The 21,703-nt window shown below is 37.5% G+C and overlaps 1 protein-coding gene across 1 annotated transcript; it reads right to left on the bottom strand.

Moving 5' to 3' along the window:
- Nucleotides 1–15,659: 15,659 nt before the first annotated feature.
- Nucleotides 15,660–16,601, bottom strand: LOC100668506 (olfactory receptor 9K2). Its single transcript, XM_010597413.3, has one exon. The coding sequence runs from the start codon at nt 16,599–16,601 to the stop codon at nt 15,660–15,662; it is 942 nt and encodes a 313-aa protein (XP_010595715.3).
- Between the last annotated feature and the right edge of the window lie 5,102 nt (nt 16,602–21,703).

Raw genomic sequence — 21,703 nt, forward strand, 5'->3', positions numbered from 1 at the left:
ATAGGATATCTAGAGACGAATTATCAAGGCAGAGTTCTAATTTCCATCTGAAAAGTAAAAAGTCTGGAAGTTATCACTCCTATATCGACAACAAGAAAAAAAGCTGAAAGACTGAAAAGCAACAAATCTTCCTAGATGAATCAGAGAATTAAAGTCACAGGGAAAACACTGTTCTGAAAACTGGAGATAAAGCAAATAATAAAGAAAGTCACAATTTACCAGTAGAAGAAACTGCTGGACTCAGCATGATTGTTGCTGTTGTTAGGTGCCAAGAGTTGGTTCCAACTCATAGCAACCCTATAGGACAGAGTGGAATTGCCCCATAGCATTTCCAAGGAGTGGCTGGTGATTCGAACTGCCAACCTTTGGATTAGCAACCCAACTGTTAACGATTGCAGCCACCAGGGCTCTCAGCATCGGATTGTTGTTGTTGTTAAGGTGCCACCTACTCAGTTCTGTCTCTTAGCAACCTATGTACAACAGAATCAAACACTGCCCAGTCCTTTGCCATCTTCACAATTGTTATGCTTGAGCCCATTGTTGCAGCCACTGTGTCAATCTATCTCGTTGAGGGGTTTCTACTTTTTCACTCACCCTCTACTTTGCCAACTGTGAGGCCCTTCTCCAAGGATTGATTGCTCCTGATAACATGTCCAGAGTAGGTGAGACATAGTCTTGCCATCCTTCCTTTTAAGGAGTATTCTGGTTGTACTTCTTTCAAGACAGATTTGTTCCTTATTTTAGCAGTCCATTCAATATTCTTCGTCAACACCACATTCAAAGGTGTCAATTCTTGTTCGATCTTCCTTATTCTTAGTCCAGCTTTCACAGGCATGTGACGCAACTGAAAACACCATGGCTTGGGTCAGGCGCACCTTAACCTTCAAACTGACATCTTTGTTTTTTAACACTTTAAGGTCTTTTGTACCAGCTATGCCCAATGCAATGCGTCTTTTGATTTCTTGACTGCTGCTTCCATGGCTCTTGATTGTGGATCCAAGTAGAGTGAAATCCTTGACAACTTCAAATTTTATCTCCATTTATCATGATGTTGCTTATATAGTTGTGAGGACTTTTGTTTTCTTTATGTCGAGATGTAATCCATACTGAAGTTTGTGGTCTTTGATCTTTATCAGTAAGTGCTTCAAGTCCTCTTCACTTTCTGCAAGCAATGTTGTGTCATTTGCATAATGCAGATTGTTAATGAGTTTTCCTCCAATCCGGATGCCCCATTCTTCTTCATATAGTCCAGCTTCTCAGACTATTTGCTCAGCATACAGATTGAATAAGTATGACGAAAGGCTACAACCCTGACATACACTTTTCCTGACTTTAAACCATGTAGTATTCCCTTGTTCTCTTAAAACAACTGCCTCTTGATCTATGTACAGGTCCTTCACGAGCGTAATTAAGTGTTCTGGAATTCCCATTTTTTTCAATGTTGTCCATAATTTGTTGTGATCCACACAGTTGAATGCCTTTGCCATGATGATAAAAAAAAAAAAAAAAAAAGGGTAAATATCTTTCTGGTATTCTCTGCTTTTAGCTAAGATCAATCTGACAGGCCCTCTTCTGAATTTGGCTTGAATTTCTGGCAGCTGCCTGTCGATTTACTGCTGCAACTGCTTTTGAGTGATCTTCAGCAAAATTTAACTTGCCTGGGATATTAATGATATTGTTTGATAATCTCCACACTCAGTTGGATGACCTTTCTTTGCAAGAGGTATAAATGTGGATCTCTTCCAGTCTATTGGTAAGGTAGCTGTCTTTCAAATTTCTTGACATAGACAAGAGAACACTTCCAAAGCTGCATCTGTTTGTTGAAACATCTGAACTGGTATGCTGTCAATTCATGAAGCTTGTGTTTCACTAATGCCTTCAGTGCAGCTTGGATTTCTTCCTTCAGTACCATTGGTTCCTGACCTTATGCTACCTCCTAAAATGGTGGAACATTGACCAATTCTTTTTCTATAGTGACTCTGTATTCCTTCCATCTTCCTTTGATGCTTCCTGCATCATTTAATACTTTCACTAGAAGAAATTCCTCAAGATAATAAAGGACGTTTATACAACGTCAAGAGCCAACATCAACCTAAATGGAGAGAGGCTGAAAGCATTCCCACTGAGATCGAGAACCAGACAAGAATGCCCTTTATCACCACTATTATTAAACATTATGCTGGAGGTCCTAGCCAGAGCAGTTGGGCTATAAAAAGAAAGAGAGGGCATCCACACTGGTAAGGAAGAAGTAAAAGTATCTCTATTTGCAGATGGTACAACCTTATACACAGAAAACCCAAAAGAATCCACAAGAAAACTACTGGAACTAATAGAAGATTTCAGCAAAGTATCAAGATACAAGCTAAATGTACAAAAATCAGTTGGATTCCTCTACACCAACAAAGAGAACATCGAAGAGGAAATCACCAAATCAATGCTATTCACAATACCCCCCAAGAAGATAAAACACTTAGAAATAAATCTAACCAGAGTCATAAAAGACCTATACAAAACACTACTGCAAGAAACCAAAAGAGACCTACGTAAGTGGAAAAACATACCTTGCTCATGGATAGGCAGACTCAACACTGTAAAAATGTTTATTCTACCCAAAGTGATCTACAGATACAATGCAATCCTGATCCAAATTCCAATGACATATTTTAATGAGATGGAGAAGCAAATCGCCAACTTCATATGGAAAGGCAAGAAATCCCAGATAAGTAAAGCATTACTGAAAAAGAAGAAAAAAGTGGGAGGCCTCACATTACCTGATTTTAGAACATAGTATACAGTCACAGTAGTCAAAATAGCCTGGTAGTGGTACAACAACAGATACATAGATCGATGGAACAGAATTTAGAATCCAGACATAAATTCATCCTCCTATGAGTAGCTGATATTTGACAAAGGCCCAAAGCCTGTTATATGGGTAAAATACAGCCTCTTTAATAAATGGTGCTGGCATAACTGGATATCCATCTGCAAAAAAATGAAACAAGACCCACGCCTCACACCATATACAAAAACTAACTCAAAATGGATCAGAGACCTAAATATAAAATTTTAAATGATAAAAACCATGGAAGAAAAAATAGTGACAATGCTAGGAGTCCGAATGGCATAAACAGTGTACAAACCATTACTAACAATGCACAAACACCAGAAAAGAAACTAGATAAGTGGAAGCTCCTAAAAATCAAAGACTTATGCTCATCCAAAGACTTCACCAAAAGAGTAAAAAGACAACCTACAATCTGGGAAAGTTTTTTGGCTACAACAAATCCAACCAGTGTCTAATCTATAAGATACTGCAAAACCTCAACAACAAAAAGACAAATAACCCAGTTAAAAAATGGGCAAAGGATATAAACAGACACTTCACCAAAGAAGACATTCAGGTAGCTAACAGATACATGAGGAAATGCTCACTATCATTAGCCATTAGAGAAAATACAAATCAAAACTACAATGAGATGCCTTCTCACCCCAACAAGGCTCACATGAATCCAAAAAACACAAAACAATAAACACCGGAGGTGTTGTGGTGAGACTGGAACACTTATACATTGGTGGTGGGAATGTAAAATGGTACAACCACTTTGGAAATCAATTTGGTGCATCCTTAAAAAGCTAGAAATAGAACTACCATAGGATCTAGCAATCCCACTCCTTGGAATATATCCTAGAGAAATAAGAGCCTTCACATGAATAGATAGATATATGCACACCCCATGTTCACTGCAGCACTGTTTACAATAGCAAAAAGATGGAAACAACTAAGGTGCCCACCAACGGATGAATGGATAAACAAATTATGGTATATTTCACACAACAGAATACTACACAACAATATAGAACGATGAATCCGTGAAGCATCTCGTAACATGGACAAATCTGGAAGGCATTATGCTGAATGAAATTAGTCAGTCACAAAATGACAAATATTGTAAGCCCCATAACACCCATTGCCATGGAGTAAGAGACCACTATTATAAGAACTCAAGAAAAGGTTTAAACACAGAAGAAAACATTCTTTGATAGTTATGAGGATGCGGAGGGAGGAAGGGGGTATTCACTAATTATATAGTAGACAAGAATTATTTTATGTGAAGGAAAGGACAACACACAATTCAGAAGATGTCAGCACAACTGGACTAATCCAAAAGCTAAGAATTTTCCTGAATACAACCACTTTCAGGGACAGGGTAGCTAGGGCAGGGGTCTTGGAACCACGGTTTCAGGGGACATCTAGATCAGTTGGCGTAAAGTGTATTAAGAAACCGTTCTGCATCCCACTTTGGTGAGTGGCTTCTGTGGTCTTAAAAGCTAACAAGCAGCCACCTAAAATGCATCAATTGGTCTCAACCCACCTGGAGCAAAGGAAAACAAAGAACACCAAAGACACAAGGAAAATACAAGCCCAAGAGAAAGAAAGGGCCACATAAATCAGAGACTCCATCAGCCTGAGACCAGAAGAACCAGATGGTACCTAGATACCATAAATGACTGCCCTGACAGGGAGCACAACAGAGAATCCCTGATGGAGCAGGAGAAAAATGGGATGCAGACCTCAAACTCTAGTAAAAAGTTCAGACTTAATGGTCTGACTGAGACTGGAGGGACCCTAGAGGTTGTGACGACCGGACTGTCTTTTAGCCCAAAGCTAAAACCATTCTCGAAGCCAACTCTTCAGGCAAAGATCAGACTGGACTATAAGACATAAAATGATACTGGTGAGGAGTGCGCTTCTTAGCTCAAGCAGACACATGAGACTATGTGGGCAGCTCCTGTCTGGAGGCAAGACAAGAAGGCAGAGGGGGACAGGTGCTGGTTGAATGCACATGGGAAATATAGGGTGGAGAAGAGCGTGCTGTCACATTGCAGGGAGAGCAACTAGGGTCACATAACAATGCATGTATAAGTTTATGTATGAGAAACTGACTTGAATTGTAAACTTCCACTTAAAGCACAATAAAAATAAATAATTAATTAATTAATGGGAAAAACATTGCCAAAACCAGTATTTCTAACAAAAATAAAACCCACTGCCGTCGAGTCGATTCCGACTCATAGCGACCCTATACGACAGCGTAGAATTGCCCCATAAGAGTTTCCAGGGAGCGCCTGGTGGATTCAAACTGCCGACCTTTTGGTTAGCAGCCGTAGCACTTAACCTCTATGCCGCTGGGGTTTCCTAACAAAAATATACCAGAATAATATCTCATATTATACAGAAAGGTAATAAAATTTGTCCTTTGATAGCACTTACCTCAGTCAGAGCATCTTTGAAGGGGACACAGAGTACAAGAAGCAAAATACAATGGGATCCACTGTGGCACCAACAAGCATTCCAGTTCTCCTGCAGCTCTGAGGAGAAATGTGCTAGTGAAGGCCCTGCTATTGCCTCACCAGTCTGTTGAGAAATAACTTTCACCAAAGCCTTCTGCCCCAACGAGATTTTTTTATGACATATCAGAAAACAGAATGGGAGTTTGACTGCAAGTCCTGAGGCTATTAACAGACCAAAATCCAAAGAAGTACAATGTAAGAGTTCTTTTTATAGAATTTTGATAGGTGCTGATTCATTATGAGTAATGACTCACAGACTATTTTTTCAATTGCCTCACATACATGCGAAAGCTGGATGATTATGGGAGACCAAAGAAGAACTGATGCCTTTGAATTGTGGTTTTGGTGAAGAATATTGAGTATACCATGGACTGCCAAGAGAAGAGAACAAACAAATCTGTCTCAGAAGAAGTACAATCAGAAGGCTCCTTAGAAGCAAAGATGGTGAGACTATATCTTACATACTTTGGACATGTTATCAGGAGGAATCAGTCCCTGGAGAAGGACATAATGCTTGGTAAAGTGAAGGTGTGACCCTAATACCTCGAAACATGCTCCTTTTCAAAATAGGCGACAGAGAGCTTGATATAACTAACGCCAAAATGATACTCTAAGTAGCCTATAAGTTTTTTGTTTTTTTTTTCCTTGGCATTTTGTACACTCTCACTTTCAAAGTCCTTTTTTTGTTATACCAGCTGCACTGGTCGCTTTCCAAAGGGATGCGGGGCCTCCTCGGCTCTTGCAGCCTTTGTCTCCTCCCTTTTCTTTGTTCTCTTGGGAGATGGCCTTCAGCCTGCAAGAGGGCAGCTAGGAAGGCTGTCTGGTGCCTTTGGTCTGCAACTTTCTTTCTTACTCCTTATCTTGATCAGAACAAACTTGGCCGACTAGTTCCACTAGCCAAGATATTTTTATGTAAGTTTTTTTTTTGCCTGTTACAAACATACAGATTTGAGTCCAGATGTCTAGCACACCTATCTTTAGTCTAATAAAGGGTTTCTTGTAGCTGTTTTGTGATGCATACACATCCGACCATCTGTGGACTATGTGCTTGAAGACATTAGGTAATCCTTGCAAAAAATGATATATAAGCTCTGATGTAGAAATTGTTTTTCGAGACTCCATAAAGACAACCTGTGTTGCTGTCAGATACTCCATTGGTCTTACCTCCTAGTAAACTTTCTTTCTCTGACTTGGAGTACATTTCATTGGCTTGACTGCTCCAGGGCACAGACCTCAATCAGGTAACAGAGGGTCAGCAGAAAAGAAGACCCTCAAGGAGATGGATTGACACAGTGGGTCCAAAAACAATGGGCTCAACCATAACAATGATTGTGCTGGCCAGCAGTGCTTAGTTCTGTTGTACATAGGGTTGTTATGAGTTGAAACTGACTCAATGGAACCTAACAACAACATCCAAACACTTTGAGGAACCAAGTTGTGGGGCCTGAAGGCAGGGAACCATAGTCTTGGAGTACATGTAGGTCAATTGGCATAACACAGTTCATAGAGAAAATGTTTTACATTCCACTTTGGTGAGTAGTGTCTGGGGTCTTAAAAGCTTGTAAGCAGCCACCTAAAATACATCTATTGGTCCTATACCCTGAGGAACAAAGGAGAATGAAGAAAAGCAAAGGCACAAGGGAAATATTAGCCAAAAGGACTAAATGACCACATGAACAGACTCCACCTGCCTGAGCCCAGAAGAACTTGATGGTGCCTGGCTACCAACACCAGCCACTCTGACAGGGACCACAACAAAGACTCCTAGACAGAACAGTAGAAGAATGCAGAACAGAATTCAAATTCACAAAAAAAGACCAGACTCACTGGTCCAACGGAGACTAGAGGAACCCCTGGGACTATGGCTTCTGGACACTCTAACTCAAAACTGTCACCACTCCTGAAGCCTACTTCTCAGGAAAAGATTAAACAGGCCTATGAAACAAACAAGAACACATGTGAGAAGCATGCTTCCTAGCTCAATCAAATGTAGGAGACCAAATGGACAGCTCCTCTTCAAAAGCAAGACAGGAAGGTAGGAAGGGATGGAAACTGGACGGATGGACAGAGGGAACCTGCGGTGGAAAGGAGGAGCGTGCTGTCACATTGTGTGGATTGCAACCAATGTCAGAAAACAATATGTGTATAAATTTTTGAATGAGTTAACTTGAACTGTAAATTTTCACCTAATGCACAATAAAATTAAAAATAAATAAAAATATTCAATAAAAATAATTTTAAAAAAACAACTATCAAATTTGCTGTTTACAAGAGCCTTATATAAAACAAAAAGTCACAGGAATAACATTTTGTAATTCTTAAGAATTCTTGAGATACCCAACAAACACAAACAAAGGAAAGCAGGGGAAATAATGTAATTACAGGCAAAGTGAGGCAAAATAGCTTGTCCCTTTTTTTTTCCTATAAGTTTATTCATAAAAACATTTCGGTAAACATTTATGGTAGTATTATATAAAATTATTTACTGCATAACCAAGTAGTATCATTGAACCTGCTAACAAGGAAAGTAATTTTATATAACAAAGCTTATGCTGCTCAGAGCATATTTTGTTTATGAAGACAAGGGGACTTACAGTTCGTATTTCAGTGTTTTGATTTCAGACCATGATTTTTTTGCACAGTATTTTTTCCCCATAATCTCTCTTTCTCTTTTTTTTTGTTTCTTGTAAAAACTGACATAAGACCTTATACCAAGAAACTTCTACGTTCTGAACTAATTGCACAATAATAATCTTTCTCATTGTCCTAGTTTAAAGAAGTCTTTATTTCTGCACAGTGTGTTTAATGGTTCGACCAGATACCATGAGTTCAAATGCCAGGTAAGATCCTTATTTGCCATGTTGTTATGTATGGGTCAGTTACTTAATCTCTGTAGAAATGTCAGCTTGTTTGGCTGCTACTGTGGCAACTGTGCTCATCCCATTACACCGTCAGTGCAAAATAATATTCTGCTTCCTTAAATCAAATAAAACAAAAATAAAAAGAAATCTTGATATTCCCTGTTAAGTGGCCGACTTTAACAAAAACAGCTCTATTCCTGAATTTTGCAATGGTTATGTCTGAAACTATGTCATAGTCTTCAGGACGTGATAAAATTCCTGTTTTTACCACTAAGAGCAGATTAACTAGATTATCAGTAACCTGATTAACATTTGAGTTTTGTCGCCTTTTTTTTTTTTGCCTTTAAATGTTGCTTTTTTTTTTTTTTAATTTGGTAATTCAGCCCTAAAGCCTGGACCCCTCTACAAACATTCATTGCAAGTAAACTACTTCCTTTTTTTTTTTTTTTCTGAATCTTCTTTTGACAGTTTGCAAGGTAAACTGAGAGTGCCCAAGTAGACTCACATCAAACCCTACCAAAACCTCGTAGCCTGAGATTTACGACTCATGGACTGTTTTCACATTCTCTTTTTCAGTTACAAGGTGAATGTCATGTGACAGTACACCTCTGACACTCACTTTTTTAAAAATTATTCTAGTTCTTGGTGAACTCTGATTCTGATTCTGGCTTATGGTTAGCCTCACGTTTCCCCTTAAAAATCTGGTTTCATGGTGTGACAGTCTCTACTGGAGGGCAGTTGACAGGAAATCTGTTCTTTTTTATTGTCTGAAAGCTTTTTTATTTGCTACAGTTTTGTATCCTTGTGACCTGCAATCACTTAAAAAGAAAAAAAAAAATGTCCTCTCTGGAAGGAAGGCAAGATCTTTGAAATCTGGAACTATTGTGACCAATTATGGAGCTTTTGTGCTATGCTCACTTAGCTGAGGTTGAAAATTGAATCTTCTAGCTCTCATTATGAATATGTGAATGAAAAATACCTTTTTCTCCCTCAAAAAAGGAGGTAATTCAATTTTTTCACAAAGATATTTACAACATTTTCTTTGCCATGGCAATTCTTTTTACCTCAGAAAAAAATGTTCAGAAATTGGTCATAAAACTATTTGTACATGTTATACTGATATATTTCAAACAGACATATTACTACTTAAGGGTGCAAATATTTAAAGTCTTGCATGGCAGAAAGTTCTAATTCTTAGGAGAACTGTTCACGATTTGATTAACAACTGCATGAAATAGTCTCAATGAACAAAAGAATGGCAATACAAGTGAATGGGAAAGGTTACTTCTGATTTGTCCAGAGTTTTATGACCTTGTGAACAACCTAATAGTGATAAATGTATGTTTTTTCTCTCTCCTCTTTCATATGAAAATTAGAAGGACTTACAGAAATATACGAACGAAGACTCAAGCTGGGAAACATGTTCCACCTGCTGAGGAGTCTTAAAAGAGTTCCTAGCTCTACCTTCAATTTCCCTGAACAACTGAGACTCAGAAAGGAGCACATAATAAATTGGGAGAAATTCAGCTAAAAAGTGTCTCTGAACTTCCTAGTTTACTCAAGAGTTGAGCAAGAATACTTTGTTTTATGAGTGAGAAATATTTTCTCAGCAAACAGATTGGTATAACTTTACTTACAGAGATAAACAATAAAGCAGATTAAAAAGCCCATTACATTTAATAAGGTTTCTGTATTATTGGCTTATAGAGATGTAAAAGGCATTTTCAAAAATGACAAACTTGTAATATATTCTAGGAAAAAAAGGATAAGAGATTTCACATTAAATGCTTCAGATTTACTGGCTTCTTTAAGCTTCAGGCACTTGCTGAAACTGTTACACAAACAGGAAAAACATTAGCTCAGAATTAAACTAATGGTCTTGGTTATCAAGCTAGGTGGAAAGAGCAAATGAGTAAAATTTGATAAGACGAGAAAAATGCAAAGTAAAATTGAGTACTTTAAAAAAAGGTAAAGATATTTTTATTTGATATATAAACATAGTAAAGAGTTATTAATATTACTAATTAAGGTAAATATTTCAGGGAAATAATTATTTTGGTCTAGAAATAATAATAATTTCCCTAATTTTATCACAGTTTTAAACCACAAAAATAATTTTTAGTCTAGTCAACATTTAGGATTCTTTTCTCATGTAAAGACTAATCAGTTTAAATTTCCTAAATTGCCTCCACTAGTTTTTTATATCAAATATGTTATTATTGGTATAACAAAATGATTAAAATTATATCTACTAAGACTTCAACTGAATTGAAGGTTTCTTTTTAAAAGTGTTTACTCTTGTGAGCTTCTGGTAATGCTGCATATCAGGAGGATTTAGTTATTCCACTTATACTATTTTGGAAAGAAAATTAAATATCTCTCTGTCGAAATGCTGGATCTCCAAGTATAAATTTAATATGCACATTAATCTCTTTTCTACATATAATATAAATTGGCCATTATATAATATATTAGAAAAAATACAGAATTTTGGATTGTATTATGTTCATTTTTCACACTTTAAGACAACAGAGAAGATGCATGACTGTAGGAGAACATGTACAATGCAAGAGAAGGAGAGTAATGTTAATTTAAAGTAAAAAAGTCTTCTGGCTATGCTAACATTCCCACGCTTCTGTCAATTTGTCATACTGTGGTGGCTTGCGTGTTGCTGTGATGCTGGAAGCTATGCCACCAGTATTTAAATACCAGCAGAGTCACTCATTGTGGAGAGGTTTCAGCAGAGGTTCCAGACTAAGACAAACTAGGAAGAAAGACCTGTCAGTCTACTTCTGAAAAAATTAGCCAGTGAAACCTTTATGAATAGCAGCAAAACATTGTCTGATACAGTGCCAGAAGATAAGCCCCTCAAGTTGGAAGGCACTCAAAATACGACTGGGGAAGAGCTGTCTCCTCAAAGTAGAGTCGACTTCAATGACATGGATGGAGTGAAGCTTTCAGGACCTTCATTTGCTGATGTACCACAACTCAAAATGAGAAGAAATAGCTACAAACATCCATTAATAATCAGAACATGTAATGCATGAAGTATGAATCTAGGAAAAGTATAAATCATCAAAAATGAGATGGAACACATAAAGATCAATATCCTAGGCATTAGTGAGCTGAAATGGAATGGCATCGGCCATTTTGAATTGAACAATCCTATGGTCTCCTAAGCAGGGGATGGCAAAACATTCACCTTTCTACGCTTTTAAACAAGATTTTAACAAAGTCTGTTTCTGAATAAGTTGGAATTCCCAATTATTGTTTTTACTGCTCTGTTCATTTTCACTCTGGACTGAGACTGTAACACTTTCTAATGGCTTATGCTCATATCTTATGTCTCTTCTGTCAACTTTTTGTCAAATTCAGGCTTCAAATTCAGAATAATGAAACAGTTTTGTATTTTTCCCAAACAACTTTTACAAAGACTTTCACCCAAACCATTTAAGAGAAAAATTCAAGACATTCTCCAAATTTATAATTAACTGAACATTATGGTGAAAGCTTTCCTGTTTGTCAAGCCTACAAATGAAAAGAAGTGGTAAATCAAAAAGGGATAGAACCACCACGCCGTCCCTCCACAGCAAAGTCTTAAAAAGCTAAGTAAAACAGAGACAAACATCAGTCCTGGGACCCTAAGCATCAAATAGAGAGACAAAGAACTCAACCAAGCACCAAACAGAATAAGAAGAAACTGACAGAGAACACAGAGTGAGGAAAGATATGAGTGGAGGTCCTCTATCAGCTCGCACAGCATGGATTCACCATCTGGGACTCCTGTCAGACATCAGCATACAGGCAACATGGGAAAGCAGAGTCACAGAGCTCCCAGCAGAAGACAGAGTACCCAGTAACCAACGATACAGGCTTTCCCACACCCCACCCTTCCTTCCCCTTCTCAGCCTCTGCCACTTTCCAGCAGGCCAAGTAATGACTTCCCAGAAAGCCAATCCACCACTTCCCAGCAGGCTCCAACTGTGGCCCAAGAACCACCAGCCCTGTGCCATATGGATTCACCCAGTCCACACCATCAGGCTCCTTTAGTGCCATTTCTTTGCTGCTGGCGTTGCTTTTTTCAGCTTCTTTTGGTTTCTTTCCTGCCTCTCACCTCCTCTCCCTCCTTTCTATCAAAGTCCTGACTCCGTGTGCCATCTTTGCTTCTTCTTGACAGGCTGTGAATCATCGTTTGGCTGGGGAACTACTTCCCCAGTCTGTGCCGCCACCCTGGTGGGATCCCTGGGAACTTTTTCTTTCCTCTTTCTCTTTATTTGTTTTCTCTTTCATTTTTCATTTTTATTTTTCTTCATTTCTCGTCTCTTTCTACTTACCTTCTTTTCCTGACTCTTGAATACCTGGTGCTTCTAGCCAGGCTTCTAGCCAGGCTGTACTGGGCAGCTTGGGGGCCACTTCCCCAGTCTGTGCAGCAGTACCAGTGGGATCCCTGGGATCATTTGTTTTTATTTCCTTTTTCTTTTCCTTCTTTTCTCAGTTTCTTGTGTCTCCACTCCAACAGCAGGCTCCCTGAGCGCTTTCTCTCTCTCTCTCTTTTTTTTTTTTGGCTCCTGTTTCTCTCTCCTTTCTCTTTTCTTTCCCATACCTAACCTAGCTCCACATGTCTAAATCCCCTCTTCCCCTACCTCCTGTCTATCTGTACTGTGTTATGAGCATCGCACTCCCAAGCAGCACAGGCATGGCCTATTGGAAGCTGCCTTGCACTTACCACTGGCACACCCTGTTGGCCCCAGTACATGCCACAAACAACCCATCCAAGCACCTCCCCTTCAGCTGGACCTGCCGTGTTGCACCATAACTGAGCAACTTGCCCTGTCCATTGGACAAAGAGGTGAAAAGTATTGTGTAAACAGATGAGCAAACAAGAAAGAATGCACAATCCACCTGCTAAGACATAACCAAATAAAACAAAAAAGCAGGACAAAAAAAAACAAAACTATAAAAAAAAGAAAATAACTACTGAATGTCACCAAGACAGTTGACAATATCAAAACATATAAAAAACAGGACTGGATGGTTCCAGTAGACATCCAAAAAAAAAACCAGATGACTTTCCAGTAGAAGAAAAGGCACTGGAACTACCTGATAGGGAATTCAGATCTCTAATATTCACAGCTGTCCAGGAGCTGAAGGAAAACACAGACAAAAATGAGGAAAAAATAGACTAATTCATGGAAAAGGCAGACAAATTCATGTAAAATACAGAAAAAAAGATGAAAGAATTTGGGAAAATAATATAGGAACAAAATGTCAAAATCAATTCACAACTGGAAATCTTACAAAAACAACAATTAGAAACCCAGAAGATAAACAACAAGATTTCAGAAATGAGCAATGACACAGAAAGTCTGAGGAGCAGGTGTGAAACAATGAAAGACAGGACCAGCAAAATTGGACACAAGTATTTGGATACCACTTTTTTGAGGAAAAATCAGAAAACGGAATGAAGAAACCCTGACAATGATGTGGAATACAATCAAAAGCAAAAGTTTGCAAGTGATTAGTGTTCCATAACAGGGGAACAAAATGTAAAACACAGAGGATCATTAAAGAATATCATGAAAGATGAGAAGCTGACCATCCATGAAACTCAACGAATCCCATATAGGATAGACTCAAGAAGAAAATCACCAAGACATATCATAATCACACTGGCTAAAACCAAAGACAAAGAAACAATCCTGACAGCAGCTCGAAAAAAAACGAAAAGTCACATACAGAGGGGAAACAATAAGACTAAACTCTGATTATTCTGTAGAAACAGTGCAGGCAAGAAGGCAATGGGATGGCATATATAAAACCTTGGAAGAATAAAACTTCCAACCAAGAATAATATATACAGAAAATTCTCATTCAAATATAACGGTGAAATTAGGACATTTCCACATAAACATAAATTAAGAGAATATGTAAAAACCAAACCTAACTTAAAAGAATTATTAAGAAAGTCCTTTAATTTGAGAACAAAGAACATCAGACCACAGCCTGAATCTAAGACATGAGATTACACCAGCCAGATACCAACCAACCTAGGAAATGAACTCTGAAGGACTATTCAAAACCGAAAGATTTACAACAGGGAACCAGAGAGGTTAATCTGTAAATGACAACAATTTCAGAACAAAAAAAAAGGAAATAAAGAGTGTAGATATAGAATTTTCTAATGGAGAGGAAGGAAAGGTGATACCAAGTAATAACAGACTGTTTCGAACCAGGGAAGATAAGAGTAAATTTCAAGGTAGCCACAAAGAAAGTTGACAAATCTACTCACCAAAATAAAGAAGGCAAACATAAAGTCTCAGTACACACAAAAACAAAACAAATTAGAAAAAAAAATCCCACAAACAAAAGTAAATTAGCACAGGAGAGTAGGAGAAACAAAGAAATGGTCAGCACCACAAAAAAAAAAAAAAAACTACAAAATGACAGCAATAAACACACCAATCAATAATTACACCAAATGTAAATAGCTAAAATGCACCCATAAAGAGACAGAGGGTGACAGAATGGATAAAAAAACAAGATTCATCAATATGCTCTCCACAAGAGACCACCTTAGAAACAAAGATATAAATTTATTAAAAATCAAAGGATGTAAAAAAAATTATCAAGCAAGTAGCTACCAAAAAAGAGCAAGAGTGTCAATACTAATCTCAGATAAAATAGGCTTTAAAACAAAATCCACCATAAAACACAAAGAAGGGCACTATATAATGATTAAAGGGATGCTCTATTATGAAGACATAACCATAATAAATATCAACACACCCAGTGACAGGGTTTCAAAATACATAAAAGCAAGCTCTAATAGCACTGAAAAGAGAAATTGACAGTTTCACTATAGTAGTAGGAGACTTCAACACACCACTCTTGGTAAAGGACAGAACATCTAGAAAGAAACTCAGCAAAGACACAGAAGATCTAAAGGCCACAATCAGGCAACTTTAACTCGTAGACATATATAGAACACTCCACTCGACAGCTGCAAAATACACATTCCTTCCCTAGGCACATGGAACATTTTCCAGAATAAAACACATCTTAGGCCACAGAGCAACCATCAACAAAATCCAAAACACTGAGATTATACAAAGTATCTTCTCTGACTGAAATACCATCAAGGTAGAAATTAACAACAAGAAGAGAAAGGAAAAAAAAGTCGATCACATGCAAACTGAACAACACCCCACATAAAAACCACTGGGTATAGAAGAAAACAGAGAGGGGATCAAAACATTCCTAGAATCAAAAGAAAATGAAAATACATCATACCAAAACATTTGGGACACAGCAAAAGCAGTCCTCAGAAATAAAGTGCAACCAAATTGGTAATGAAGAAGTCAAATTGTCCCTGTTTACAGATGATATGATACTATATATTAAAAAAAAAAAAAAGGAACAACACAATTGATAGAAGATACACAATAATCAAAGCATGGTATTTTTCTTCTCTAGAAAAATTTTTACAGCCTCTTGGACATCTTTGTTTCTCAGAGAGTAAATCAAAGGATTCAACATGGGGGTGACTAGGGTGTAACATAAGGAGGCCACTTTACTCAGTTCAGGAAGTCTGTCAGGAGTCAGATACATAAAAAAGACAGCACCATACAGCACACTCACGACTCCCAGGTGGGAGCTACAAGTGGAGAAGGCTTTCTTACGTCCCTCCGTGGAGCGTACCTTGAGAACTGTAGACACAATATACATGTAAGAAACAATAATGACTATGATGGTAGGCAAGATGATGATGGTACCTGTAGAAAAAGACACCACTTTATAGATAAAGAGGTCAGAACATGAAATCCTCTGAAGTGGGCGAATATCACAGTAGAAATGGTCAACAGCCCGAGAAGCACAAAAGGATAAGGTGAATGTCATGCTGGTCTGAAGAACTGAACTGATGCAGCCACAGAAATAGGAACCAGCCACCAACTGAGTACACAGACCTGTTGACATCTGAACAGAGTAGAGGAGCGGATTGCAGATGGCAATGAAGCGGTCATAAGCCATGGCTGCCAGGAGAAATCCCTCAGTCACAATGAAGAGGGCAAAGAGAAAGAACTGAGTCACACACCCTGCAAAGGAGATGGACTTGCTCTCAGACCAGAAGTTGATCATAGCCTTGGGCGCAATCACAGAGGAATAGAAGAGATCAATGAAGGAGAGGTTGCCTAGGAAGAAATACATTGGTGTGTTCAGCCGGGGATCAGTCATGATAATGGCCATCATCCCAACATTCCCTAGAAGGATCATGGCATATACAAGCAGAAATAGGAGGAAGAGGAGAATATGCAGCTCTGGGCTGACCCTGAAGCCAACAAGAATGAAGTCAGTCACTTCTGAATGATTTCTTGTTTCCCTGTCACCCATGGCAGAGACCTGCTGAGAGGGACAAGGCAAAATAAACAAAGGAATGCTTTGATTTGATCCTAGTGTTACACTTAATTCTTTAGTGTTAGAATTTAAAGCTACTTTGTAATAATTCTTAATTTTGGCCTTAAAACAGAGATACTGTGACATAAATGGAAGCCAGTTTCAACTGATAATGAATTCAAAGGTTAGTTTCATTTCCTAATTCCAGGAATTGGTGGAATTAACTCTTTTGTCTCTGTTCCAGTGCAACGTCTTTCCACTGCAACGCGTTTCACATTTACGAGTACCACTTCTCTATGTATTTTCCACTCCTGATGTACACAATAACGTCAATATCATGAAACAGTTGTTGGAAGTGAGCACAAATAACTAACATTTTGTAAACAATATATATAGTCTCAGTTTGGAGATATAGGGGGCTTCATTGGCCAAAGTGAGGAATAATTCAGTACCAACGAATATAAAGAATGTGATCAAATAGAAAAATCGCCTAGGAGATGCAATTACTCTTTGTGGGTCATGGGTACTCTTGATTCTGATGAAATGTATATACCCTCTGGGAGAAAAGTTGTGCACATCAAAACACAAAAATAATTTTCCTGCCCTTACCAGGATTTCTCTTCTAGATGGACTCACAAAGCCCTAGCATAACAAAAATTTTCTGTTTCCTGAGCCCAAGGCTCATAGTTCTTGGAGAAGAAGATGACACACAGTCTAGCTAGAGGACATACTTCAGAAATGGACACAGAACAAAAAGACACACATGAGGAACTCCATGAGTGCTTATTTGTTTATCTTCAATATACCTTTCATGGGCATCATTAATTCATTCACCACATAGTTCAATTAGACTTTGAACTCCTTATATTAACAATATGGTCTACACTTTCTCTCACCTCAGGCCTTCATACGCATAATTTTCTTTAGGTAATAATTATAATACCAAACATTTATGCAGTATTTATTATATGCCAGACCCTTTTCTAAGTAACTTATGGAATCTATACAATAATAATATGAGAGAGGTCCTATAATGTTCTGTAGTGTACAGATGAGAAAACTGAGGCACAAATATATGAAAAAGACTGTTGAATGTCAACCACTAATGTCAGAACCAGGATTTGAAGCCAGGAAATCTCCAGAATCCAGCTCTTTTTTACTACAGTATATCACCTTTTGATAAGGGCCACTTCCAGTGTCCTTACCTGGCTTACGATAGGTGAGTTGAAGTTTCACATCTTCAGAATAAACTACCTAATTCTCCAATCTGCACCAAAACATCTTTGTACCCAGCATGCTCCCAAGGTTATAGCCGTCATCAGAGTATTTCAGTACTCTTTCAATACAAACAAGTAGTCCATTTATGACCTACTATTTGTCAAAAGCTCACATGGTTTAAAAGTTACTTTTACCTTCTATCCTCTTGTAAATTACCAGATTCAGTTAAAAGTGAAGAACACCAACGTTTTCCTCCCTAGACAATAATTTTCTTAAGATCAAAATTCAGCTTGGTTTCTGTATATTGTCAGCATCAGCATAATGTTCTGTGTCTGACAATTGAATTAATCAATACATATTTATTATATAGGTAAAAGTGGAATGATAACTGAGCATGAAGATTCATAGAAAAACTTGAAGGCTCTGTAATAGTTCCATGGTTAGTATGGGGTTCCAGGTAAGTAGACCTAAGATTCAATTTGCTTCTCTCACTTTCTGACCGGCACCTTGGACCAGTTACTTATGCTGTCTATGTCCTTCTCATACATAAAGTGGGGATAAAAATAATATAAGCCTCAAACGTTTCTTGGGGATATAAATTGAGATAATGTATGTAAATCATCTAGCATCATTTTTTGGCAGAGTAAGTACTCAACAAATGTGAGTTATTCTTTTTATTTTTTATTATACCTTACCTTCTCAATCTCACAATTCACATCAAAATAATTGGTGCTAATGAGGTTTCTATTAATAATATATAAAAGCGTTTTTGGATTAACCATTTGAAGCTGATGGAATCAATCAAAGAAACTGTAATAAGGTTAAAAAGAAAAAACTGAAACAAGTACAATATTTTGCCTAAGGGAGAAGATGGCGGAGAAAAATGGCATTTTGTGTTAATGTTATTCAAAAATATATTAATGTTGAAAATATTTACCAGCCCTATTAAAAATTAAATATGCAAACAATTTATTGGAAACAAACAAAAATGTAATTAGGTGATACTTAGCACCTAGTAGAGGTAGTTAAGCAGTGAAAACATAGCCTGTAAGAGTCATGAAATATTATTTTTAATAAGATATTTTATTAACCTTACCTAGGAGCAAAAATACAGGTTATTTTAAGATATACTCTCAACAAGCCAAGCAAACTTTAATAGGTTTATGACTGAAAACATTTACACATAGAAAAGATAACACTTCCTACAGCAGCCAACAAACAAGCAGTCCATTTATGACTTACTATTTGTCAAAAACTCACATGTTTTAAAAGTTACCTTTACCTTGTATCCTCTGGTAATTTGTCAGATCCAGTCAAAAGTGAAGAATTCCAATGTTTTCCTCTTGCTATTGTTTTCACTCTGGGAATGGTAAACATAAAGTTAACTAATGGCGATGCCACAACTTCAAGTGCTAAAAATCAACTCTTTGAGATAAAATGAACTTCTACAAAAAATGCCCAAATACATGTTCATTATCACAGTTTCAGATTCCTCCCATATAGGAATGGAATTTATTTTCCTCGTTGCTCTATTTAAATTATTGTCCTTTCCTTTTAGTAGTTTGTTCCATGAAAAATGCTTTACGTCGCTTTAGAAGAGAGATGAATTTTCCAAATTATGCTCTGCCATACTAAAGTAATTCCAGAAATTATATTCTGTAGTCATGCAAGGTAAACCTGAGCAATCAATCAGCAGGATATTCTCTCTCCACCATTCGTGGATGCTTATATGCTTTCAAAGAAGGAGCAAAGATTGCCATGGATATGTAAGAAAGCAGAGGCACTGAGCCATCAGTAATCCCTGATAGTCTGCCAAAATATCTGCAGCAGTTATCCATAATGGCTTTGATTGGGCATACCAGTGCAACATTTTCAAATAATTGCAGCATTGAGGTTTCCCTCATCTTCTGGGAGAGAAGGAAGTTTAAGTCAATTATTAAGACATCTAGACCTAGGCTCCATGAGGACCACAGAGGCTCTAGATTAAAAGATAATAACAATAGAGTCTAGTAGAACTCAAAGTGCATACAAAGAGTTTTATGGATTCCTGTTTCTGTGGATCCTTTGGGAGTACCAAAGAGATCTGTCAATTTTGATTTCTTCACTGAAAAAGAAGCATTTTCAATGTATTATTAGAGCAAAGTTTTGATTGGCAAAAGAAATAGATATGAAATACCATACTTCAGTATAAATTTTCTATTCATTTGGTCTCAGCAATAATCCTAATGCCTTGAAATGTACCTAGTTGAGTGACTCAAACCTTCTTTTATGAGGATCTGTGCTTTGTGTTCTTGTCTCTGATGAAGTGCTCTAGTTGTTCATTAAGATTTACTATCAGACATAACAATACTAGAAGACATTCTGGAAAATTCCCTGAGTTACTGCCATACTCCTCCTTCCCTCCTTATTAACACTTTCTTTGGCTAATCAGTATCTGTCACCCAAAAGAGTACAAAGCATCCATTTTACCTGTTGGTTCAATGAAAAGAGAATCCTACAAATGTGCAGGAGAGAGTTTCAATTTGTAGTGTATTTTAGAAACTGATTGTCCCTTTGTAAAACTCTTCCTTTTTTGAATAGAAACTATCAGAGTCCAAAGACATATGGGCAGAAAAAAAAAAAGGTACAAGGAGTTTAGTAGATTTTAAAGTGGCATTCCCAATTTTACCCCTAGCACTTAGACTTGCAGTCTGGTTATGGAAGAAATAACCTCATAGGTTGGTTCCTAATGCAGAGCACAGAGCACATGTGCATGACAGCAACTCGACTTTTCAAAATGTTGACATCAATACTTGGTCCAAGAACTGATTCTTCAATAAGTGTTTATACCACTCCAGTAGCTCATCTGATTCTCTTTGATTAGTTGCATGAACAGTCTATCAAATTTCATGGATATGAGTGCATTGCCTTCCTATTCTTGTAAAATGAGTACCTTGCTACAATGCAATAGTGTAATATAGCATGACAGTGATTAAAATGTTTTTTAGTCCATATCAGGCAGTATTAACTGAAGCAATTTGAACAGAAAAGGCAATATCTATATATTTAGAGCAGTGTCCATACAAATAGCTCTTCCTCCCTCAAGGAAAAATTCCAGTGAGATTAGCCTGAAAACTGTTAGCTGGCTGGTAGTTCGTTCAATTGATGAATTAATTGAATGAGAAGTGAAGTGAATGGGAGAGAGGCTGGAAGATAACAGGTCATTGCCTGTACCAGATTATTGAGAATTCTTCTCAATACCTTTTGTAATTTTCGAAGCATTCATATGGGAAACTAATATTCCCTGGTTTTCTAACCACTTAGGTCCATCCATAAAGAAACAACCTTGTCAATAATCCTCCAATCTTGTTGCTTCACAAGTTCCTGGTAATCCAGTTAAATCGTTAGCCACTGCTGATACATCATTGTAGGTGAACATCTCTGCCATACTTCCAGGCAAATTGAACAAGATACACAGCATGAAATTATGTGCATGAAGGATATTTTCATTACACTCTGTCCTTCAGGAAACAGCCATAAGTTGGAAGAGTAAGCTATACAGTCCACTTCCTTCTGATGTCCATATTCAATGCTGCAGCATCTATAAACTGGGCTCAATTTAATTTTCTCCCCAGAAACTCTGAATAGAGAATGTTCCATGTGCTCACAGGTATAGACTGAAATACAGATACACTGGAAATAGAAATCATTGCTCATAAAACTTCAGCCAGTTATCATATATACCATTTGCTCTTAATAACAATTCTGTCAAACCCAAGTACACGTCTGAAGAATTATATACCATATGTTCACCTCATTACAGTCATTTGTATCCATAGTAAAGAATACAGTTTCTATCAGGGCCCAAGTTAGGAGCTTTTGATCAAAAGACAACTTGCAGA

The sequence above is a fragment of the Loxodonta africana genome, chromosome 4 (genome assembly GCF_030014295.1).
Source record: "Loxodonta africana isolate mLoxAfr1 chromosome 4, mLoxAfr1.hap2, whole genome shotgun sequence".
Lineage (NCBI taxonomy): Eukaryota > Metazoa > Chordata > Mammalia > Proboscidea > Elephantidae > Loxodonta > Loxodonta africana.